Here is a 26,576-nt window from a genome sequence, read left to right as displayed (position 1 = left end):
AATCCTGTCCTGAGGAACTGACTCTTTAGCTCTTAATGCTGAATACAGCAGAGCTTCAAAATAGAGGGTCTTCCACAGAACATTCTTAGTCCACACTTTCCGGCTTATGCTACCCTTGAACACACTAGTGGCCTATGACTAAAGCAGTTCCTACAACTACATCACTAGTGGCCCCTGTTTCAGAATACGCACACTGCGCTACTATGCAAAGTGCTCCTGCAATGACTGGCCTTGTCCTTCTCCCAAGGTGACCCACTTCAAAGAGTGCACCTGATGCGTACACAGTGATTTTCGTTGAATCCTGCCTGAAATTTTTCTTGCGATATTTCTAAAACATGGAGAAACCAAGCTCAATGACTTAAGACTGTATTTTGTAACAGTTAAATTTCTTAAGTAAGTTGAAGAAGAATATCTATTTGTGGTTTTCAGTTCAATCAATTTCAAATTTAGAGATGAAAAATGAAAATAAATTATTTGAAAGTAGCAACAACATAGACGAAGATCTTTTAGTCAATTTGTTAATTAAGGTTCATCTCCAAGTGCCCAGGAGATAAAACACTTTTAAACCAGAAATATAATAGATAAGTGCTCTCTATAATAATTCTGGATCTCCTTAATAAAACCCTAGACTTCCTAACACATATGCTGATTTTTAGAACACAGAAATCTCAAAATTAATCAGCTGTTTAAAAAACATCACATCACATCATGTACCTTCAGAGTATCAGAAAACTGCAATGTTTAAAACCATTAGACGGTTTGGCATTCAAATAGAAATATAAAAATCAGTTATGGAAAACCGAAGCCAATATGGATTCCCACCATTTAGATTCCCACACAGAAGATTCTTAGAACAATGACTGCTCACACAGAATACCTTAAACAGACCAAAGAACTCCACCTCCCTGACTCATGAGCTCAGCAGAGCTAGCTCCAAAAATCTGTTAGACTTAACCAGGGGATATGCTCCTGCAGGCTTTCTCCTGTTTTCCCCAGGAATGATCTGCTTGGCCCCTCCTCTTTCAGGCAAACCAATGAAGAAACCTAAGCTGTGCCTGCCCAGGGTCTCCTCCACCCACTTTAAAAGACAAAGGCCCCATGGAGAACTGGAGAAAGTGTGTGGAGGGACCTGCTCTCTTCTGACTGTGGCTGAAGGAAACTGAGCTCAAGAGGAGCAGCAATGAGAATACAACAAAAGCATCTTCTCACGGGCTGTGATTAAAGGAAGGGGCACCAGAAAGAACAGGAACTCTACTCTCCAGTCCGCAGGGTCTCCTGTGTGCCTGACAGAGGCCACTACACAGAGACTACTACAGCAGTCTGTAACACATTCATTCCAAAAGAAGGGACCAACACACAGCTCCAAACTGTGGGTGGCTTCCATGAAATGTAATTTAACCCTAACAAAATAAAAAGTGCTTCTGTAGTATGCTAAAAAACAGAATACAGTGTCACTGGAGATTTCATTCCTGGATTCTGTTGTTACAGATTGGAATTTCCAGCAACTAAAATTGTATTTTTAGCCCTATTCTAGCCTACTGGTTTGTTTGGCATGTCTTGTATTTAATACACTCCAATCACCATCTAGGAATTTCTAAACCTAAATGTCAGGATGACGTTCTTGTTTTAGACTTACAAACCTAAGGAATACCGAAGTATTCTTTCTCCTTACACTCTCAATCACGTTGAATTTCAAAGACAGAAGTGCATGAACTCTTTCTCCTTACACTCTCAATCACGTTGAATTTCAAAGACAGAAGTGCATGAAAAGTAAACCGAAGAAAGAAAAAGGTTTTACATTACTTTGTCTCTTCTAACAGTCACAAGGTGCACTGTTTTTGCAAAGACAGAAATTTTTTTTTTTAGGGCCCAAAACCATACCTGTCAATCCAACCAAAGTTGAAGTGACTGGAGTCCTATAACTCACAACACTACAAAAGATTAAGTTGAAAGCATGTTCAAATAAAATCTTCACACCTAGTTGTTTTACCTAAAAGAAATACCGTGGTTTAATAAAGCACAAGACAGGAATCATTTTCTAAATACAGGTCACGATGCAGTGCAGCTCTGTGACAGCCCTGGACTCTTACTGTGCTGATGTATCTGCAAACTCCACCCACCCCTGCAAACATGAAAATCAATGTAATAATCCGGTGTACAATGCAAGGCCTATGGCGCCACTAATGTCCCTTTGCTGGACACACACCTTAAGTCTCAGAGCTCTCAGGGGGTTTGCTGTGAAGTAAAATTAGATTCCAACATCTGCCACTATTAAGGAAAAAATTCCATTTCCAGCTCCCATATGAAAACACTATAACCAATGAACAGTAACTGAACCTTGATACTGTAATGGTTATTACCCAAATCAACTATTTTTTTAAACAGTAAAATTAGCAAATTCTGCTCTCATAATTATTTGAATGCTATCAGACTAAATGTTTGATAAAATTCCAATATGATTCACTTGGAAAAACTGCTGCTTTTTTGAATACTCAGAATATAAAGTGTATTCATTTGTGCTATTCACATTATGTTTAAAGCACATCATCTACCAAGCAAAAAAAAGTAGCCTACCTTCAGTTTTCAGTTGCATATTTTATTCAGACGGTTCTATCAGAGTTAAAAACGATCTCATTTCTATTATTCATTGAAGAGAATGTAATACACGAGAAACTGTGGAATCTACACAAGTTGGTTTCTTTTACGGAAAATACTTTTGCGTATTAGTCATTACAGAGCACTCTAACTTTTAAAACAGAAGGTATTAGAAATAAATACGTGAGAAATAAATTACTTTTATCAATATGGAGGACTGAACTTCTTTTGTAGCACATTATAAAATATAATCCCATGCAGAGCGCTGTATAATTTCGAAATGTTTCTGTATATATTAGAAAATATGACTTCCTCCCATGTTAAAAGGGCTCAACATGTTTAAATAATTTCTCAGTACTGTGGTACCAGAAGCTAGCTGGCACATCCTTTGGCCCTTCCACCATGTCTACCCACTTCTACCAGGCACGAAAATACTTGGATTCCAAGGGCCCTGTGTTGGGATGAACCTGAATTCCACCACCTGTGTTGGGATGAACCTGTATTCCATCACCGAGTCAATGAAGAAAAGAAAGCCCTTGCTGCTTCTACTATCAACTACTCCAATACCCTTAAATTCCTCTTCCTCCGAGCAGGGGTAACTAGCACTAATCCCGCCTTGAGCCCTGCAGAGATTACTAGGATCATCAGAGGGATGCAATTCGGAGTCGGCTCTACTATTTATTAGCTGAGTGACCCTCATGTGCAAACTGCAGAAGTTAACAGGGTTATAAAGTTAAATGCAGTTAATACATAATGTACGACAGGCTCTATCGGGAAAGAGGAGGTAGTTGTTAAGGCAACCGAGACAACCAGGGTGGGACACAGGAGATAAAACTGGAGATGCTCTGCTTCTCATTTTACACACACTTGATGGGGGGTGCTGTTCATTCTGACAGGCTCTGGCTCAAGGCATCGATAACTACGTTAGAAATTACAAATCTTGACCATGAGGAAGGTCAGTCTGACTTGAAGATTCTATTTTTGCTGGTGTGTCAGCTTTTTAGACATCACAGTGGAATATAACCTAAGTAAATGGCCACCTTCCCTTCTGAGATTTCCCGTTAGTAATGTACATAGTTTTTACCTGTCTGATTTTGAAGTAATCACCCATCTTTGTACATATTCTCATAAAAAGGATAGTGCTTAACATTTAAACTGAACAGCTAAGAGAAAACTATGAACACGCCCTGGTAGAAGAGTATATTAGAAATCAGGAATGACTACTCAAGGGCATGAAAGCAGTTGTGGAACCCCACGGCCTGCAGTCAGCCCCTTAGATTTTTCAATCAACAAGTAAAGAGGAGATTAAGCTTAGGGGGTCTGAGGAAACAAACTATCATGTATTAGAAGATGCCCACTGAACTGCTGAAATAGGGACTTAGGAGATCTGTGAATCACTCCGTACAAGAGGCAAGATGTTTACAAACTCCCAGAACACCGCACACAACAATATTAGACAACTGCTGGTACTTTCTGAACAGTTACAAAATCAGCAAATCATCCCAGGGGTAGAAAATGCAGGGTATCATTTAGACAAAGGGAGCGGTACTACAATGAAAAAGGACATGGGGGGTGAGGGAGTAAATGAAAGCGACAGGTAACTAATGGTACTCGCTGAAAATCTGCACTATTAATTTTTGTTTGTTTTGTTTTTAAGGTTGACCTGATTATAATAATGCACGCCTAGTTTTTCCACTTCGGAGATTTGGGGAAAGTGCTTGGCCCTTGTAGGAATGCAGTCTGTTATTCTTGGTAATTAGACAGGTCAGGAAAAAAAGATGTAGGATCAGAGAGAAAGGCAAAATAATATATATTTAAATAAGAGATCCTCATCATAATTAGACTAAACAGTCAAAACAAGAATGTTCAGGGTGGGTGGGTGAAGTGAGAACAGGACACTTCTCCTAATGCTTAGTCTTGGCATGTAAATGAAGACATCTGAAGAAGCACACAGGTTTGAAGCGGCTCTAACATTCTATCATAATTAGAAACATTTCAAGAGCCCTGTAATTTCCAATCAAAATTACAGTAATTTCCGATATACAAGCCATGATTCATGACAGGATTTTACATTCCATGAGAGATTATGGTGGCCTGATGTATGGCACGCTGAGTACAGCACTAACATAAACAATTCAGTTTAATGTTTAAACAGCACTTGATGTTTAGAATCTCACAATAAAAGAAACATATTATTGTAGAAATTATCACTTTGACAGTGATTGAAGGGTAGGCAGGCATGTGGCCTATAAAGCTATAATTTTTACAGTCCACAGCTTGAGTTTAATCATTTTTATATAACATTTCCAAGATATCCCTTAAGTATTTCATCTAGCCTATATCTTAAACAAGAACAACATTCTTCTAAAGTAAAACTTCCATTAGCTATCACTATTAATTTTGATCAAGTAAAATTTTTGGAAAGCTAAAAAGGTTGTGTTATAAATACTCCCAGAATTATATATTTTATCACAAATTGACAACAGCCAGGATGTTATGTAAAAGAGGGTTCATTAATGATAATGAAAATATACTTGTGTACAATTTCAAGTTGTTCAAATCTCACCTGGAGCCCTTGATTGCTTCTAAATCTCACCTTGATAGTTATCAAATCCTTTGCCAGGGGGAAGAAAATTTAGTATTCTTCTGATCCTTTAAAAAGTATTCTTGGAGAAGGGTTTATAAGCATTTGGGAGTTTGTTCTCAGATGATTCTACTTTTGATGAAGAAAATTTCTCAACACACGACAGTTACACTGACAAAGCCTGCAGTAACTTAACTATACTTTGCTTTTCTCATTTTGTAGAGATTTGCAACTTTTCCAATTCCTCTACCAGTAATTCATCAGAATTGGACAAGTTTCTAGTAGTAATTCAATCTATGTATCTTGTACATCTATATAAAACTGTCATTAATATGCAAAAATACGTGTGTGAAGTTTGTTGTAGTAAGTTATACCTAACAGGTTCAAACAGAAGAAACTGTATTTTTGTCTTATTTTAGAATGAAAATTATGATCTAAATAATAATGAAAGGGTAATTTCTCTATGAAACTTTCTCGACATTATGTTATTCTTCTAAAAGCAACTATTAATTGATTGACAGATAAATCCCTGATGGAGAAGTGGCTTTTGAAGGAAAACAAAACCAAAACTATAACAAAAAACAAAAACAAAAACAAAAACAAAAACAAAACTATAACCTAAATGTGAACATCATTTCATCTAAGAAGTTATATATATTCCTAGAGATTGGGACCTCTCAGAGATGCAAGTTCGTATTCAAACAGATACCTTTGTTATTGAAAATTCCACCAGCATCAAAGATAAATACTTTCAATGCCTAACAGAGGCTCTTACCTGGCTTTTGGTTGCTGCAACCTTTGCAAACAGTGCTTGGGACACTTTAGCACGCTTCATTTCCTGCTGAATCTCATCATAAATGGATGCATTAATGTTCATGGTATTGTTCTCTGGTTTCCCATTCCTCTCAGAGGCAATCGTAGCTGTTTTCACCTACAAAACATTTTGAATATGGCTGTCATTTTTCATTGGCCAAATTGTTTTGAAGCTTCTCAGGCTCAGCATCCAAACTGGACACTGTTGCTCCTTTTATGATCAAGGTGATCAACAGCGCAGTCATTCAACATTAGTTATTGCCCTGAGATCAGACTGCTTAAGTTAAGGAAGTCACATTGTCACAGGTGATTGCAACTGTAATGTGACAGCAACTGCCAGCTGATAACCAGGAATTATAATGCCATAAAGTAAGTTTTCTGGAAAACAGAATAGTTTCAAAGACTTGAAAACCCTAAACTAATTGTCTTCCAATTACTCTCTATTGCAATCCTAACAACGGAAATTCACAATTAAAATCATAATGCACAATGCTGATCTTCACTGGGTGCCTGGTGCTAATAGACAATTGCATCACTAATAGCTATTATATACTATGGCCTTTTTAATTTTAGACTCTTTTTTATGCCTTTTCCTCTTATGCTTCATTTTTAAAATCTTCCATAACAAAGCCATTTGCAGAACTGCATATTTAAATCTTCTATCCATCCATGAAACAGGTAGAGTGCCTTGCTTAATTATCATAAAGGCTGGTTGCATTTTACACGTGCATGTCCAAGCTGTTCTGTATAATTATTTCATCTTTTCCTGGCACCCTTGTATATAACAATTTCCTTTTGACTTGTGGAACCAGACAATAAGAAAATGTTTCACAACATTTAATAGAACGTTATTGTAACACAAAATATATTATCAGTGACTTCACAAATATACTTAAAATGTATAATCCTGAGCAAAAGATCAGTATCACTGCCTTGCATAATAATGAAAAACAGACACAGGCAGGAAAATGTCACAAATTTTAGGGAGAAAATGAAATCACCTCCAAATTTATTGATACGGCTATTATTTTTTAACTCCAACTTTCATTTTTATTATGCAATTATAGGAACAAGCCTTGAACACTTCCATATGAACTATGTAGATCTTTTTAACTGAGAAATTTATGAAAATGGAAGTGAAATATGACTAGAGAGGCAGGGCCGCGGTTCTCCCAGCAAAATGATGAAGGACCTCTCTTCATAGTGTCATTTACAGGTTTCTGTATTTTAGAATCTTGCCATCCTGCACAAATCCTAACATAACCTCTGAACAATAGAAAATGAAGTGCATTTTAGGATAAAAGAATGATTTTTCTGGCATCAGACGATACATCTCTAATCAAACTACAAGTCTTCCATGCTCTTAATTCACTCTGTCCTCAAAATAATGGGCAACGGTACAGAGATTACCTCAGAAAATTGTTTTTCAAGAGTAGATGTGGGTCCCTTTGTAATGTACCTTCTGAATTTCTCTAACTTCTAGTCAGAAAAATACTTCACCTCCTGTTCATCTTGAAGAGTCTTCCAGCAGGACAAATCCCCTCTGACCAGCGGAAGGCTAACGCGACGCGGTGGCCCGACCACAGGCCTGCAGACTACAAGGCAGGTAATGAGGTCTCACTGCCTCCTCACACTACCAACTGGAGAGGACTGCAGGAGTCTAGGTTCATTTCCAGAGTCCCCTTTCCCGCTCTGGAGTCTGGTCAGTCAGGGCACTCACTAATAATGACTGGAGGCCACTAAGAAGCCGGCTCTGAAGCAATAATCTGCTAAACACCACTTCAGGAGCCAGAAGAGTTAGCACATTACCATAAACTGCCTACAAAGGTGCTTTGGTGAGATTTGAAATCTTGCTCTGGGGTGGTCTTGCTTTGAGGCGAGGGATAGATTTGATCACCCCATGGGGTCCCTTTCAATACCTATTTTTCTCACTGCTGAAATGAAAAGAAAAAAGAAAAGCCATTTCAATGGCTTTGAAAACTGAATGTTATGTAATTAAGGAACAAAGTCCAGAGCCTTGGAAGAAACAGTTCCTTAGCAGCAATCTACATAGTAAAAGTTAATGGCAGATTTGGAAACTCAGTGTTTTGGTCTATTTTTAAAACAACTTTGATTCTTCTGTAAAAATTACATGGGAATATTTATCATTGAGGTGGGCTACCATTATTTGTTTCAACCCTGTGATTCTCTTTCTAAAAATTTCTTTAGTTAATTTTTTAAATAAATTTTAAATAATAAGCAAGAAATCTAGATCATAAAAAGTCAAATATTCATTTCCTTGTGGCCAATACAAACCAAAATTGAAAACACACATGAAACATAAAAAATTTAAAAATGAGAGAAGTGAGGGAAAAACTTTAAAAATGGAAAGTTACACAATATCTGTCTGGATTACTCATTCAAAAAAAATTTAGAAAAATTCTTATCATCTTGTTGGCCTAGATATGCATCTTATCACAGATAAGCTATTAGGATTCTGGAATCACTTTTTTCCCCCTCAACAAAAACTACTTACTGCCTAAGGGTAACTGACTTGGACAGCTTTTCAAAATACCAAAGCTCAATTTTTCCCCAGGTAAAAATGGAAACAAAAATCTTTTATGCCTACTCTACTAAGTACTATTTTAGCTCAGTACAAAAAAATTCTTTAATCCTGGTTTAGCTTTTAATATTATATCACACACTAAAACTCACAAAGTAGTTCATTCCAGGCAAAACAAACTACTCTTCAGCTCTTCTCTGCAAACAGCACAGGAGGTAAAATAAATGCAGTTGCTTTCAGAATAGCTTTTATCAAGGTGAGGTACACTACTACTCCATTATTACCTAGGCGCCAGGGAAGTAGTTAGGATCGGGAGCTTCTACGATTTACCCTGTCATATGGGGACAGGGTGCATGCAGCACTAGGGTCTGCTTTATTTCACTAAAACTGTGCAGCAGAACAAAAATTCCTCCTAAAAATTACATTTTGCTTCTTCATGGATTGCTAAATTCATCAAATCAAACTTTCAGGTTGCACAAAACAAACTCCTTTGGTCTTGATTGGTGAATGTGCTACTCTCTGAATGCAGGAAGAACTGCCTGCAAGCACACACAGCTCTCACGTACACAAAATTAAATTTTTATGTACTTTTAATAATTATGACAATAAAACTGACATTTATTAGTTAGTTATTATGTGTTGGGGATTCCATAAATGTATATTAACTTCTTAACCTACATAATAGCCCAAAGTAGGTATTATTTTAAAATTGAAAAAAAATTCTGCTATAACAAGAGGTTAAGTAATTTATTCATGGCTCAAGGTTGAAACTGTTAAGTTTGCCTGACTCTAGTTCTTAGAGATCACAACTATGTGGAGTTCATGTTGTTATCAGGGCCTTTTTAGAAACATTTTTATGAAGACATAGTTAGCAATTTTCTAATTGATACTATAAATCTGACTTGAATTTATTTCTCAAGGTATGGAACCCATAAATTTGTTTTGCTTTGCTTTTTGAGACAGGGTCTATATCATTTAGGCTGGGGTTGAACTCATTTTATATATGCCATGCTAACTTGCAGGGACACTCTTGCCTCAGCCTCCTAAGTGTTGAGATTACAGGGATGAGTCATCATGCAGGGATACAAATGTTTTCTTAGTCCTGTTGTTTAAGAAATATGCTATTCTGTAGAATGCTTATTGGTAATAAAAATAGTCCCTGCTCTGCAATTTTTATATATTTGTCTTTAGTACCATGGTTTGAGCTTTTTAGACATTCCTTTATTCTACAGGAATAACATTTATTTTTCAAACCTAGACTTTAAAGATCTTTTAGCTTTTAAGAGATGACTATTAATGAGAAGCATTTTACAAACTCAATCTTCATGTTTTCCATGACAAACATTTCATCAGGGGTTAAGTTCATGCTTGTAACTGAAGCTGAAATCAAATGAACCTGCAGTATACTGTAGAAGGATACGCTGTAAAGAGATATGATAGTGCAACTACCAGATTAATTATATGTATTTTATATGAACTTTGAACATTTTCTAAGCATTGTTATAAAATATCAAACCTTACTTTAGAAGCAATTAAAGAAGCATATATAGAGATGTAAAAAATGAATTATATAATTCACGTAAAAGTTACAACTTGATAATTATATGCTTTCAAACAGTCTTTATGGAAACTGAAATTACAAAATTAATTTAACTCCAAAGTCACATGTAAAAAATACACAAAAAACAGAATAAGCACAGACTAGAAAACCTTAAAACTTATCTGTTCTGTGGAACAATTAGAAGAAAAAAAAATCACTAATTATTATTAATAAAATTCTTCTAGTAAACTCATGAGGTAGATCAGCAAAGCATGGTGAGAAAAGAAACTTTTAAGCCAAGTACATTTGAGGGGAATAGGTTCTCTTAGGCATTTTCATATTATCACAGTTTGGAAGGGAGAGTTTCTCCACAACATCAGAAATACCACTGTTCAGACACTTTCCATGTGGCTCACTTGTCAAGCATTTCATTTATTCTACCAGGTCCCGAGTTTGATCCCCAGTACAAAAAAAAAAAAAAAAAAAAAAAAAAAAGAATTCATATAATTTATTCCACCAGGTCGATTTTTTTTCTCCTAGGTTCCTTTTTTCTTATCTAACAATACAACTTCTTATCTTGTATGACAAACAGAAAAAGTCCCCAGGCTTCCTTTTTGCCCTTTTCAAAAATAAGTTTTGTATTTTGCTGAGGTGGTCTGAGGTAAAGGAAAGAACAGACCTCCCAGGGGATTTGACAACTAGAATTCAGCCTCACACCTGAGTTTCTCATTTGTCTCTTACCAAAAGGTTGGTATGAGGATTCAATGAATTAATGTTAAGGTGCTTAGAAAACTAGGAATCATTGTCAAGCGAGGGTATTCTTGGTACCAGGGATTGAACTTGGGACCTTGAGTTTGTGAGGCTTGAAGTGGCACCACTGAGCTAAATCCCTGGTCCTCTTATTTCTTGAATTAGAGCGTGGCAGGTTGTGAAAATACATCTGGCCCCAGGCAGAGCACAAAGCCCACGGTAAGAAATGGAGGGCCCCAAATGAAGGCCAAGGGGCAGGTATGCGTAGGAGGCCACAAACTTTGCTGGACCAACCAGGAATTCTGCTATTTCCGGAGGCTGGTCTAAGTCCCCCCAAGTGAGGTATCTGTGTAAGAACTCTACCTAAAGCTAGGGAAGTTCTTGGAGTTATTTAAGTACTTCTGGAATTCAAATGCCTCAACAGTTCAGTTGCTTGAACTCTAGTTCAGTGCTAGTTGCTCGCTACTTCAGGGCTTGGGCCCCAGGCACATTCTAAATTCATCCTATGTGTGACCTATACCCTATTAGGTGCTAGAAGAGAATCCAGACTCAGGAGTAAAGATGGCCTAGGTGTTCTGTGAGCCACTAACCCGTACTTCTTTATAATTACCTGTAATTCTTTAACGTGAAGTTCTTTAGAAAAAAAAAATAAATAAGGGTTTAGGTCCACACGAAACCAAAAATTTGAGTCAAAGAAGTCTTAAATCTAATTTTGGGAGAAATGAAATGCACAGTGATCTCACACAAGCTCTTCTATGGAAAAAGAAATTAAAGAAGACAAAAATTTGCAGTATTTTCCTCTATCTGTGATTTTCTCCATTTTCCCCTCCCATTTTAGCCATTTGTAATAGGCCTATTAAAACCCTTTTATGTAGAGTTCAATTTCAGCTGCTGCTATAGCATGTTTGTTCCAAATCTAAAGTACTCAATTTGTAATAATAACTTTAATATATCAAGAATTTCTTAAAATTTAACTGAATCACTAATAATAGATAAAGTACAATTTGGTAGTGAGCTTTATTTTAATATTGAGTAATGTAGTGATCCTTTGGGAGGCAAGAAATGTAATTTAAAGCTATGTATATGAGCTATAAAATAAAATTACACATACAGGTATCAGATGATCATTTCAGAATTTGGTTAAATGGCCAGTAATACTGCATTAATAGAAGCATTTCCTTTGGAAGAAGTTCACTAAAATCTGCAGTATTTCTACAATACATTCATTGTTGGTTCAATGTCATAGCTAAGGGCTTAGTCTCAAGTCTTTTTATTATTTTACCAATACTAGGGGTTGAACCCAAAGCCTTCTGCATGCTCAACAATTGCTCTACCATTGAGCAACATCCTCAGCCTTCAAACTTTCTTCAGAACAAATAAATATACTATACAACTAAGGGTAGCTTAATCAGGTAATCAATAACTTAGGCCAAAGTACATGTTTTCTATCCCAACTTACAACAGCAGATACTGCATTCATACATATATATACAAGAAAGCTACCCAAGAGTATCTTAAGAGTACATGAAAACAAGTATCACTTAATAAGAGTTAGAATAATTTTGCTAAAGAAAATGAATAAGGGTAGCATATCACATTTTGGGCAGAAACCCTCAAAATTTGGGGGAAAGAGAAAGAGGAAAAAATATGGAAAAAAAAATCTGTATTAAGAAATCACCAGGTCAGATATTTGGCAAATTTTTTAAGAAAGGGGGTGCTCAGTATTGAAACTCATATTGGTTTTAAGCAAGCCTTTCTTTCATTACCATTGCAGATCAAGGGATAAGCAAAATAAGAGGCCAGAGAGTGATGACTACAGGAACAATGGTAACGAGTTACAGTGTGTGCATTAACTCTGAATATGCACAACAATAGTTAAACCAAGGCCAAGGCTGAACATGCACAACAATAGTTAAACCAAGGCCAAGGAAGAGTATTTGTATTTAATCTTTTTGACAAAAGTCGTATCTATCTGCTGTATGTTTACATATAGAGTGCTTACTTCGTTATATTAGAAAATATTTTACCTAAGGGTTTACTACAGATCAAACTCTAACTGTGCATGAGTAGGCAGGTGGATATATATATATCTGTATACATACATATATATATGTGTGTGTGTGTGTGTGTGTGTGTGTAGTGTGTATATATATATACAAAAGTCGTATCTATCTGCTGTATGTTTACATATAGAGTGCTTACTTCGTTATATTAGAAAATATTTTACCTAAGGGTTTACTACAGATCAAACTCTAACTGTGCATGAGTAGGCAGGTGGATATATATATATCTGTATACATACATATATATATGTGTGTGTGTGTGTGTGTGTGTGTGTAGTGTGTATATATATATATATAAGAAGCAGGACTGTTTATTCACAATTTCAGCAATGACTTCCTTATAATCTGCTCCTATAGATAACTAGATAACTAGTTCAAGATACCCAACAAGTGACTGGATGGATAGTATATCTATTTCTCAATTATGGAGTGTCTGTAGCAGTTCCATCTTTACTGTTCAGCAGGTTCTTTCTACATTTCTATACATAGTAATGCACGCTTTCTGTTTTCTTACTATTGACGGAAAAAATAAACTTCAACATAATTTCATTATGACATTATATGTTACAAGATTACTTGATTTTGTGTTCCACATTCAACTTTTATTCATCTTAGTTGACCTTATTTTCAAGAGTTGTGCAAGCCACAGATTACACATGTAAAAAATACACCTGCTTATGGATTTTGTCCAATTTTTATCAAATACTTTGCATTAAAAATTAATTTATTAAATTCTTATAATAATTATAAGGCTACTGTGAAACTTGATTTAAAAAATAATAATACAATGGGAAACAAGGAGATAAATCTTTTGCAAACAAGGAATAGAAATGGAAGGGGGAAAAGAGAGAGAGGGAAGTGAAGGGGACACAAAAAGAATTAAGACGGGGGCAGGGTATATGGCTCAGTGGTTTTGCCACCTGTGCCCTGCCTCATGAGTACAAGGGCCCAAGTTCGATCACCGGCACCAAAAAGCAAAACAAAAACAAGAACAGAAAAAGAATTAAGATGTGTTGTGCACATATACCAACTCCCCGTAATGTATGTAACCATTATATAAACATGTATTAATAAAAATAAAAATTAAAAAAGCAACAATACCGATGGACAACCACAAAAGTTACCTGGAAGGTAATGTTTTACCCTCCTAAAAAAGTGACACAAAACTCGAAGAAACAGAAAATGTGCCCATTTCTGGGAATATGGGTGGAATTCCTTATCAGCCCCATTTAAAGCTGCCTTCAAGGATTGTATTAAACTTAATTATGAAAGATTACAAACGAGATGATGTGTAATTGGTACCAGCTGCAGTTCGTATTGGAAAGCATAACTACAAATGCAATTACTTATTTATTTTTATTTATTTACTATTCAAATGGCACTTCTAAAACTGATAGGGATAAAACTAACCTTACTCTTCTTTTTCCTATTGAATTTAAAATACTTTTTTATTTAGTATTAGTAGAGGCAAATATTCCACTTAAAGACTCCTTTCATGTCTAAAAAACTCAAAGAATGGAGCAAGATGAAACAATTTTTTTCTGCTTTCTAATGAGTAGCTCATTGTTTTCATATCAGAATTGGTGATTTGGGATGAAATTTTCCTCAAACAACTGTATGAATTTTTAAATCTCTGTATCTAGCTTCTCGGTGAAATTCTCTAAAAGAAAGAAAGATAGAAGGTGCCACAGGAAAGGGACCGCACCTGGGGAGGGCGGCTGGGCGGTGTGCTTATCAGGGGTGCAGGACCCATGGCCGAGGCTGCGTTCAAGCTCCTTTCCCTTTCATCCTGGTATATTCGGTCTCTTTCGGCTTCTGGTAATTGCAAGAAATTCTGCATAGCCCGAAGGTTTACCAGCAAAGACTGGGATGCGGTCTTGGGATCCTCTTCCTTCCGGAGGATTTCGGAAAGCAAGCCCTGCAGGGAATGAGAGGCACAGGGTGAGCTTGATCCGGGCTCTGGTCAGCCAGAGGTGACCCTTCCCCCTTTCTTCTGCTCTGTTTAGAAAGTGAATCGTCAGAGGCATTAATTCTGCATAGGAATAGTACATTAGTGACAACTGGAGTACTGAAGAAGAGAGGCTCAACTGTATTCTTAATTTTATTAAGCATCTGCTTTACACATAACAAACCGAAACTGCCTAGAGTCTCCTTCCTTTGAGTAGCTTAATTTGCCATAAAATCTCTCACAGAGTGACGATGGAAGGAAGAATAAATGAAATCCTCCTAACACAACAGCATCGGACTGCATAGTTCTCAACCTGCCTAGACAAAGACAGCGGAATGCCAATAGCTTAGTATGTAAAGATATAAAGCCATTTCTAAAGCAGTAAATAGAACTTTTAATGAAAATACCAGAAAATGAACTGTAACATGTCAGGAAAAAAAAATGAGTATTACTATTTCATCACCTAAGAATTATGCTATATTTTCACAGGCAATGCTTTAAGTTGCTCCTTAATCTTCCAATTATCAAAGCAAATGACACCAGGTGGTCCTTTCAATTCGCCATCTAACGGAACCACTGACTATCTGAAACTATTTTAAATACGGTACAACCTTGCTATGCTATACCACTTGGTAACAAGTTAAAATTGTGACCTTTGATCAAATCTGAAACACATAATCACACTTTAACATTGCAAAAACTTACCACAGTAAAAAATATCAAATTTCTTAAGAAATAAAAAGCATTATTAGTAATAGAGGAAATTCATACCACTGGAAACTCCTTTAAGGTGTCTTTCTTCCCCCAAAGTATAGTATAGTATTTTTTAACCTTTTAATTTTGGAAGAACTCATTATTAAAAACAAGTTTTATTTCCAATGTGTATCAAGAATAATAAGAAACAAAAATAGTCAAAAAGTTTTCGGCTAACCTTTTTTGTTTTTCCGATAACTTCAGGGCTCAGCAGCCTCTCTCTGATCTTGAACATGGACTAGTAGTTGAGGCACTCTTTACTTAGCCAGAGTATTGCAATACAGCTCAGAATAAAAATCTCATCAAAATGTATACATAATTCCAAATCTACTTTCCAATAATCCTCCCAAACGAGGGATGTTAAGATCAAAACAATGGAGAAATACAAACCTGGGTTTGTGTCCAGTTCCTCAAAATAATGCACCATACTGCTTATACATAACAGTTGGGTGCAGATTGTGTAAAAGCACTGTCCACTTTTTAAATGATTTATAAACTGATATGAAAGAATTTCTAACAGTTTCTGGGGGCTTCAAATAATCAATTTTAAAGAAACCTCTCACTTGATATACTGTAATCACAGCCTAGGAACTGGACTTGAACTTTCAGTTTCACCCTAAGAGATTTGACTGAAAAATGAGGGGCACGTGTTCTTTTATTCACGCTACCAATGAGTAAGGCTATAACCGTGTCTACATAGGAACAAAACGACTCTAGTCAATTTAACTAAAATTCACTCAAAAAGGCAGTCAATCATCCAGCTATTTAATTTGCACAATGCCAACTAATTAGATTGAAGTATTTCTGATGTGTCATACTGAAACCAACACAAAGGTTACACAAACACATACACACACACACGCACGCGTGCACACGCAGGAAAATTCTGAAAATAGATATAATAAAATAGCCCTTCCTCACCATCCCTCCCCACTAAATATTGTGTATTTTTTAATGCTCTTGGTAAAGCACTGTATCTCAACTACACAGAACTAGAGATGCAAACATTCGGTATACATAAATACAGTGTTATAGATTTCTTGAATATAATATTCAATTTTGTCATCCTAGCACAATGCCTACCACTAAGTGTTTGATAAATATTTACTCAACTGATTAATTATGTTTATACAGATCACAAAAAGAAAGAAATTGCAAATAGGTGATAAAAACATGAACAAAAACCCATGGGTAAATTCTAATGGTAATTACTCTTACTCAGGGTGGACCTGAACTGAAAAGTTATGCGGCACTGAGATGTTATCTACACAATTGTTTAGTAATGTAAAAAAAAATAGGTTAGGGAAAAAGCCTATAGATATTTAGGAGAAATATCTGCAGTTAGAAATTTAAAAATCTTAAGTAACAAAGTAATATATCACATTATTTCTACTAAAATGTTTCCTGAAGCAGCAGAGAATTACAGAGAAAAATAAAACCCGTGAAAAAAATGTGTAATTATCTCTCAAGTCTTGCTAATGTGAGCCTAAGACATCTTGCTACAGCTCAGGGTAGAAGAAAACATGTCCTCTGCCTACATTTTGAAGTTGGCATGCCTTCCCAGTTAAGCACACAAGTGTTACAGGGGCAAAGCATTTTATTTCCACTTAAATTAATTATCCTACTGGAACAAAAGCAGTTTTTCTGCCTGGAATATGCTGATAGTCTGATGCAATGTTTCAAACCTTGTTTGAACACTCAACAAGCTCTAAAACAGCCAGTGTAGACAATCTCCTGTGTTTAGAAATTTTTTTTTTTTTTTTTTTTGGCCCAGAGCTTTCAATGAGGGGAGTGCCCCCTGGTGGAAATGCTTGAAAATATTGTTAGAAAACTTTTGATTAGTTTTAATTTTAAAAAAAGGGGGGTCATGTCACTTTAGAATAATTGTGGATGCAAAATGATTATCAGCACCAAGATACAGGAATGCATGTTTTGTTTCTGTTCAGATCATTGTTGTCTGTGGACTCAAGTAGTTTGTGGCCCCCACCTCCCATTTTCTAGTTTTAAATGCAGTACAGACTGGCCAGGTTAGGGTAAGGTCTTACATGATAATTTCCCATGGCTGACTGACAGAGGGCTCTCTTACCAGGTATCTTTCTTCACACCGAAAGAGAAGTATGACAAGGCTCTCATATTCCTCATTTGTTTTAGTCATAGAATATGCTATGATACTAAGATTAAAACATCAGTATCATATACCATAGGTGCTCAATAAATTTGCTGAACTAAATTCAACAAAATCATTCATCATTTTTGTTTCTAAAAAGAACTTGTGAACTTGCACATTATATAGGAAGTTACCAGCATTAATTTTATTGGAAATGAGTAGCTGTCATTCACTGGGACATCACATCTTACAAACAACTAGATGCATGTTGTATATATATATATAAACATAAAATTATTCTGCATTGTTGATACATACTGGTTAGAAGTGAGAAGCCTTATTCTTTCAAAGAATGAATTTCCTGATGAATTTGATTTTCTTACATTCCAACAGAAGTCTGTGTTATCATAAGTAAAATTCATAAAGAAAAACCTTCAATAAATATTTTCAGTACTTCTAAAAGCTAATTATGAATTCTTTAAAATGGCAGGTAAGTGAAAGAAACTGCCAATCAGAACAAAAAGCCCGTCTGGCCTCCTGTTGTTTGTCTTCTCTTTAAACATAATCACTCATTCAAATAGATTTTATCAGCTTCGTGGAACTTCAAAGCCCTCAGAAAGAAAATATTCGATGAAACCACCCTCATAAAAAGAAAATACACAGAATATTCTTCAAGGCTACCTGCCTCTGTCGTTCGGTGAATTTTTAATCACATGTCCAGGTGAAAGACTATTTTCAAACTCTACCTACTCCCTGGATTCGTGCCAAGTAAGTTATAAGTAGATGCATTTGTCTCTGTCCTTTAGTAGGCTAATAGAGAGCTGTCATGTTAGGGTAATAGCACCTTTTTACCTTTTATTCAATAGTGATATGGATAGTGGACTTTTCTTAAATTACACTGTGAAGAATTATAGGAACACAGTAGCAATTTCTGTTATACTTAAGCAGGCAAATTTCTCTCCACCACATAATTTACAGAACTCTAATTCAATAAAACATTACATGATGGTCCATTACTGTTATCAGTTTTGAATAATCCATCTTCATTTTTTATTTTACTGGAAAATAAAGTGTGCCAAAGACAAGAGGAGGAGGGAGAAAGAGAAAAAAAGGCATAGAGTGGGATCATAGTTAAACACTTGTGTTTTATTTGTGGGGAGGGGACGTTAAAGAATATACTTTCTTGTGTCACAAACTTTTAAATAGCAATATTACAGAGAGGTGAATTGGAAAGCATAAATCTAGCTTTGGCAATTACTTTTAGCCATAGGTTTCCATTAAAAAGACATCAAGTAGGCATAACTGAATGAATGACATATGCTAAAAGCTGGAATCTTCAATAGCTATTAAAGAACATATGCCCATCAATTCAGAAGGGGAAAATGCCTTAAAACAAGTAATTATATAAATTTCATCATAAGTTTTCAGAAAAGGTAGACTTAAAGTAATAGTCATATGTGAAAATCTAAGAGAGGATGATGTTTTAACTCAGGAAGCCCTATTAAGATGAGAAAATTCTCAGGAGTTGAAATATGAAATTCAGGATTTTAAAATTACTCTGGGCTGTCAATGACAAACAATTCTTAGTTTAGAACCACACTATTAATGTTAGATACTGTTTAGAGTATAACATCTTTATCCAGCTGTATCATGTAACTTTGCGTTCTTATGTACATACTTGGCGTTAATTTTTTTAAAACTTGGAGTTGGAATTACACATTGTAAGAAGTGCACACAAATGTGTGATGTGCAATTTAACTCTGCAGAGCTCCTTGTCTATACATATGCATTAGCATGTGTATTTTCGTATCCACACTCACACCATACTTTCACTCTGCACCTGCTTTTATTGAAATGCATACACTTTGAAATAAACACACTACATGCATTCATATGAATGTATAATCATTAAATGCAGCTGTGTGTGTGCGTGATTTTTAAGTATGACCGCTGAAAATACATACATGCTTGCGTGTGCAAAAGCTAGTCATCAACCAATGAACATTTAAATATACATATAAAATCACTCCTATTTAAACCAAACAACTTCAAATATGCCCCAGCATCTTCTTCTACTAAGAAATGCCAAGTATCGATATAAAGATTTACAGTCAAACATCTTTGCAGCCTAGGCCCCCCAATAAGTCTTTGGTACCAGGGATCGAACTCAGGACTTTGTGCTTGCGAGGCAGGTGGTGGAATCACTGAGCTAAATTCCCAGCCCACCAATAAGTTGTTAGTAATATTTTTCTAACTTGGTACCTGTATGGAGCTAAACCAGGTTTTCATTCTTTTGTCATCCTCAAGAATATAGTTATTTTTAATATTAACTACAGAGATACCTATCTTTTCAAGGGGATTAATCTGGAATAAAAGAGACAATTCTGCCTTTCTTCCAGAATAAATCCCTTAGATATTTGTAGCATTTTTCAGTGTAAGAACCAAAAGTAGAAGTAACAGTCGCCAGTAAGAGCTGTGGCATCAGAACCCAGGAAAACTCCAGTGATCAGTGGTGATCACCTTCAGCTCTGCTCTTGAGACACTCATCACAGTATAAAATGCACTTTTCACAGTGCTTTAAGATTAACTGCTCAGTTTTTAAATGACTTATCAATAAATCTATGTCTATAATTTGTGTCTATGGCAAAGTTGTTTTTGTCTGTGGGCTTGTAATTGAATTCAGCAAGCATTATTATACTTTTAGGTAAAGACCTATTTTTGCCCAGTACTGAGAATTACTAGTACTGTGTTTACAAAAATAAAGAATGCTACCAGAAACAGGAATATCTAGAGGGCTAATTTTGGATTCGTTTATTTTTTAACGATTACCCCCAACTAAAATTAAATGTCACATTAAAATTACTAGCTAATAATGAACAATTTTAAGCTGTAAAAATACAGAACTAAGTAAAAACTCAGGACCATAAAAGCTCTATTGCATTGACTTGAGACACAAATATACAAAAGTGTGTGTGTATATGTATATATACATGAAAAAACTAAAAACAAACATTTTTGCATGGTCTCTTAACTCTCAATCTAGTTAAGGCAACCAAAAATAATTCATAGCCTGGGTTCTAAGTATGGAAACTCTACCGATAAGGAATATTAGATTATTTTTGTATCAGAATTTTATTCTTATAATCATGTAATAACTTAAATATGCAAGAAAAATATAGTCAGCCAAAAAAACAAAAATAATTTGACCAAAGAAATAACAGTGGTAAAACAAGAAAGACGAAAAGACATCTTCAATCTCATCAAAGTTACACACTCTTCTCATTTTTTAGTATGCCTAAAAAAACACACGTATCCAAAGAAAGAAAGAAAATCTTTTCATTCACAGTTTAAAAGAATCAATTTGTTTAGGGTTTCTCAAAACTCTTTTAACTTAGGTGGGGCATAGTGGCACATGCCTATAATCCCAGCACAGGAGAGGCTGAGGCAGGAGGATGGCTGTGAGTTTGAGGCCTGGGCTACATAGTGAGTTCAAGGCCAGACTGTACAACATAGTGAGACCCCCCCCTCAAAAAATAAACAAATAAAACAAAACAAAAATCTTTTATCTTATGATTTCTCAGATCATGTATCACCTTTTCTCTATGTCCCTCTACCACCCACTGTGACAGATAGTATCTTCATCAGAATATGGCCAGGAGGACAAAGGTACTTTAGACTTCTCAATGGTAAGTCTAAAAATGGGTGTGCAAAATAAGGCTTACAGACCAAACCTACCTCACAGCCTGTTCTGTAGACAGACTGCCCATTTGTGTATTGTTTATGGCTGCTCATCACTAGAAGCCACAGAGCTTTATGGCCCTCAAAGTCTAAAATATTTACTATCTGTCCTCTTACTGAAAAACCTGTGCTGACCTCTGGTCTAAAGAATGGGTCTAGAAGAATATTAACAACAATACGAGAGAGAAGATAAAGCTAAGCAACATTTTATGTTAACATGTCCTATTAAAGTTTTTAAATGACTGCTTAAAATTAAATATCAGTAACTGCTACTGAGTTCTCAGTGTCAAAAATATTGTTATAGAAAAAACTTCAAAAAAGCACATTTATATAATTAAGTTTGATCTATGTGGAAACATGGAAAATACACTAAACACGAAGCCTAGAATTCTACCCAAGGCCTTGACTTAACCTTCTATGAGTAACAGTTTATGATTCTACCATGAAGAACACGGACAATGCCAGTGTGAAATGCTTTTATATTTAAATTATTCTTGCAAGGACCCTGACTTGGGGTCAATCTGTACATAGCCGTCCCAAGAGAGGAGCTACACTGCAGGGAGAGAAGTTAAAAAATTTAGATCCCACCAGAACAACCATTACGACCATGTTTAGAGAAAGGTGAAATGTCAGTACTGAGTCAAAGAATGAACGTTAGCACACATGGTGCAAGAACAAGAGACGAAGGGAAGAGAGAGCAAAAATATGCACAAACAGATCCAAACTGACCTGAGTTCTGTTAAAAGCCACGCGTGCAAATACTGCCTGGGAGATTCCTGCTCGTTTTAGCTCATCGCGTACCCACTGGTAGATCTCGGAAGACACCTCTGTGTTGGTTGAAACCTGCTGCTCCAAAGGCTTATTCATAGATCTACTGACGGGGGGAGGATGGTTCAAGTACTGTTGGTTTAAGGACTGCTGGGCTAAGAGTCTATTCACTGCATACTGCTGGTTCAGCAGCTGAGCCATCACTAGCTGCTGGTTGACCAACTGAGGACTGATAGGCGTGGACACAAGCCCAGGGTGCAGGTTCGGAAGAGGGGTCCGGACAGAGGGCTGGCTGCCGTGGGAGAGCTGCGCGGGGGATGGCGGCTGCTCGGCTGTGTTCCCGGGGACCGGCTGCTGGCCAAAGTTGACATGGTTGGCACCTTGCTGGGATAGTTCGGAGAGACTATCCATTTCAACTGAAGGGGACAGAAAAGGAAACCACGCTCAGTCAACGGCAGTGGGCACTGATGGGGATTTCGGGCCACTTCCTAAAGAAAAAAGACAGTAGGCACAGGCACGCTGCAGACAGACCAAAGAAATCAAGAAATTTTCAAGATGGAACTTACTGGACTGCAGTTTTGTTTTCCTCTTCTGAACAATTCCACAATCTTTCAAAGTAGAGCTACACTCCTGATCTCAGTTTTTAAAATGTGGCTTCGATTTAAGGGATAACATTTACAATACCCAAATTCTTTGCATGACTAGCCATGGGTCAAAATGTTATGCATTTTCACGTATTTACCTCAAGTAGGTGTATATAAGCAGTGATTTACTTTGAAATGGCTCGTACAAAAATTTCTCTTGCTTAAAGGCTTATCATGAACTAAGAAGTATATGATAACAAGCAACGAAAGAAAAGAAATTTACAAACATTTTCTCCTGATATGTATAAGCTTCAGGAAAAAAATTAATTTTAGGAAAAAGAATGAAAGAAAAAAATGACATAAAATGTAACTAAAATTCAATTTTATATAGCAGTAAATACAACGACATAGTCTATATAATGAAGCTATAGTAAAAATGGGCATTAAAAACTGAGTATTGTAATTGAACATCAAGCTGAGTATCTTATATGGCTTAATTTAAGTGTAACCATCATGGACAACAGGTATATCTGCAAATACTTCTTGGAAGAAGCAAGTGATTTATTGGAATAATAAGGCAGTATTATTACAGTGTTGTAATAAGGCCGTATTATTATAGTATTATAAAAATAAGGCAGTGTCATTAAGACCCAATTGTTTTTTTCAAGAAGCTACTGCTTCTTACTGGGCATGGTGGTGCACACTTATAATCCAAGTACTTGGGAGGCTGAGGCAGGAGGATCACTGTGAGCTCCAGGCCAGCCAGGGCTACATAGTGAATTCAGGCATTTAAACACAATCTTGCAAGGAAAGGGTAGGGAGTCATTCTGTTAAAACAATGATACTGTTACTATTTTGCAATGTATTTTCCAACAAGTGGGGATGTACGCTTCTTCCTTGCCTAGATCCCTCATATGGATTAGCTATAAGTTAGCTCTAGTGTGTCAAATACTTGCTGTTACACAGGAGGAGGCTGGTTTGATGTTCCTGACTAAAAAGGCTGAGTATGGAGCTCTGTGAATAGGTCAAATTTATACCATAAATTGACCAAATTTATACCATACTTCTCCGATATAAACTCTATTTTGATTTTAATAATCATCCCTCTTGTCATTAAATATGCAGGTTTTATATTTAGAGGAACTTACCACATTGCTATAGTCACTGATATATGCAAAATATAAGAATTGGGGAAAAACCTTTAATTTCTACCAGTGGTATCAGCCCAAGTGGGCCATTCACAGAGAATAGTAATTCAAGCAATTATTCCAAAAATGATGCATTGTCTTCATTACAGCTCTAAGCTATAAAAGGCAAAGAATCTGTTTTTATAGATGGATGGCTTTTCTTCAAATATTAAAAGCTAAAACATGCTCAAATTGCTAGTTCCCTTGTCTCTTAAAATCTTTAGGAAAAGTTATAGTTGTTACTATTAAATGAATGTAATAGAAATAAGAAAGGGATTTAAAACAAAGCATAATGTTATGCATATTAAACATCCCACTCCTATATTATTTTAAAACATACACTCAGTACAACTATGTGAAAGAAATCATTAATAGAAATTAGAACATTAACCTTAATCACAGTGTTTGCTTTTGTGAGCACTAACAAATTCAATATGGAGAAAATGCCATAATCTAAATGCTTAGATACAGTACTCAACCTTTATTTGTTATTTTACACTGCAGATAATTTTACCATATTTCTTGCACAACAAAATACTCACTTAACGCTGCATGTTAAGATATGCTGTGATGCTGAAAAGTTTAGAAATTATGCAATGGTAAACTACTATGCTCACCCACCTATGGGAGTGTGGGGGCTGGAACCACGGTATTGCAATTGTGGAAACTATACAGTTTAATAAGGTTAATAGTTTAGTTTCCTTAAAAATTAGGTATAAAAACAGACCCTGTTTCTTTCAAATAAAAACCAAAATCCTAAAACCATGATTTACCTCTGAGAGAAATTACAGCTAATATTAGTTATTCAAGGCCTGGTTAGGTCTTCACTGAGATGTTAAAAAATGACAGCTCCCCCCACCCCACGCCTCGATTTCCTGAATGTCTGACAACCAAGTCAGTTTGGTTGATTTAAACACAAACATTTATTGAATTTAATTATCTCATTATACTCATACCCACTCCCCACCCTCAAAGAAACATTCTAAATTGATCTCTAATTGGGCAATCAAAAGACCTGGCTTAAGATGTGACTTTGATAAACCCCCAAATGACAAGTAATGGTAGGTAGCTACCACCGTGATGATTTTTTTGCTTACCCATCATATCTTTTGTCTTCTTGAAATGTTTGTACCACCTTCCAAATTCTTGACATTTTGCTGCTGAGACATTTGCATAGTAAGTGCTGTTCACAATGGAAGAAATCATACTCTGCATGAAGAGGGGAGGACATTTTTAACACACAGCATCGTAAGATGGAACACAGAAATTATTTCAATGCAAACTGTTTGTAATCAACTGATGACCAATACATTTTTGTTTTATACTTCAGCTTAACACTTCAACTTCCTAAAATTCATTAATATACCATCAAATGCTTATTTAGCAAGCAACAGCCCACCGAGATCAGTATAAAGCTATGAAACCCACAGACTTTTACTTTAGCATTACTTCTCCAATCTCCGATGTGAGCTATTCCTAGCCTGACAAACATTCACAGATCCCAAGAAATCAAAATGCATGAAGACAACATCATGACTGCAATTCGTAAATACTTTGAGATTTAGTGACTGGGCTGTACATCCTTGCTACTCTAAATATGGTCTGGGGGCCCAACAATATGAACACCACCAAGGAGCTTGCTACAAATGCAGGGTGTGGGGCTTGACCTTTTAAAAAATCAGCACCTACATTTTACCAAGATCCCAGGGGATCTGATTCACATGCATATTAAAATTTGAGAAATAGCACTTGTACTTTTGTACTTTCCTTCTATTATCTGGATTTCAACTGGCAGAGTTTAACTGACCACATTTGAGAAGAAACAAAATATTCACAGAGATCCTCTATTAGAAGAAAAAGGCATTCTACAATCTTATTTATCTCCAGTGAAGTTTGAGTCCTGAATTTCAACTGACTACAAAAAATGTTTTAATATTTCATTTCATACTTACTAAATTTCTTAAGGATATCACAAAAAAGAAAATGGCCTATTTTGTCACTTTATCTGTCTTTAAATAAGAACCCTGAAAAAAAATAAAATAAAAAAGCCCTGAAAAGTCAAGCATTTTAGACCATGATTTTAAGGTATTATTAAAAGGAAGTTAAAAATAAAAGCCTCACTTTCAATAAGAAAGTGTTCTCTTCCCAGAAAAGTTTGGTTATGGTAATATCAGTGACTTTATTCTGGATTCTTTTTAACCATAATACCCATATTTTCTAGTAACAGCTAAATTAATTTCCTATTGATTCAGGTATGAGACTTTACATCACCAATGTATCCCTTACCCCCATGAGAAGAAATATGAGAAGATATGTTTCAGACTTTGTTGTTCTGTGGGGAAATAGTTTACAGAAGGCAGCATTGTTCAGGAGGCAGAGAACAACCAGAAAAGCCAGTTTGGGGACAAAGCATTTTTGTATCATTATCTTCGCCAAACTACTTCTAATGGAAAGCTCTTTGGTTATTATTAACTCTCCTGACAACCATTATCAGTGTTAATTTTGTAGCATGCACACATTCGTGTCATGTGTAAATCTGGAAGATATCTAAAGAACTTGGAGTGATGGATAAGCTAGAGTTGCATTATTTATGTAAAATACAGC

The 26,576-nt window shown here is 35.9% G+C and overlaps 1 protein-coding gene across 8 annotated transcripts in view; it reads right to left on the bottom strand.

Annotated features, from left to right (window-relative positions):
• The window catches only part of Satb1 (SATB homeobox 1), a 94,926-nt gene that overhangs the window by 22,426 nt on the left and 45,924 nt on the right, over positions 1 to 26,576 (bottom strand). For all 8 annotated transcript variants that reach the window (XM_010612808.2, XM_010612805.2, XM_010612804.3 and 5 more), the window contains exons 6-9: positions 25,070 to 25,181; positions 22,163 to 22,617; positions 14,593 to 14,805; positions 5,955 to 6,110 (exon numbers count right to left, since the gene is read on the bottom strand). In XM_010612808.2, the coding sequence (XP_010611110.1) occupies positions 5,955 to 6,110; positions 14,593 to 14,805; positions 22,163 to 22,617; positions 25,070 to 25,181 (936 nt within the window). The remainder of the gene's footprint in view (positions 1 to 5,954; positions 6,111 to 14,592; positions 14,806 to 22,162; positions 22,618 to 25,069; positions 25,182 to 26,576) is intronic.

Source organism: Fukomys damarensis, unplaced genomic scaffold (assembly GCF_012274545.1).
Source record: "Fukomys damarensis isolate Sample0158 unplaced genomic scaffold, DMR_v1.0_HiC HiC_scaffold_28, whole genome shotgun sequence".
Classification (NCBI taxonomy): Eukaryota; Metazoa; Chordata; class Mammalia; order Rodentia; family Bathyergidae; genus Fukomys; species Fukomys damarensis.
Note: the sequence above shows the minus strand (reverse complement) of the source record. Positions and strands in the feature narration are given on the sequence as shown.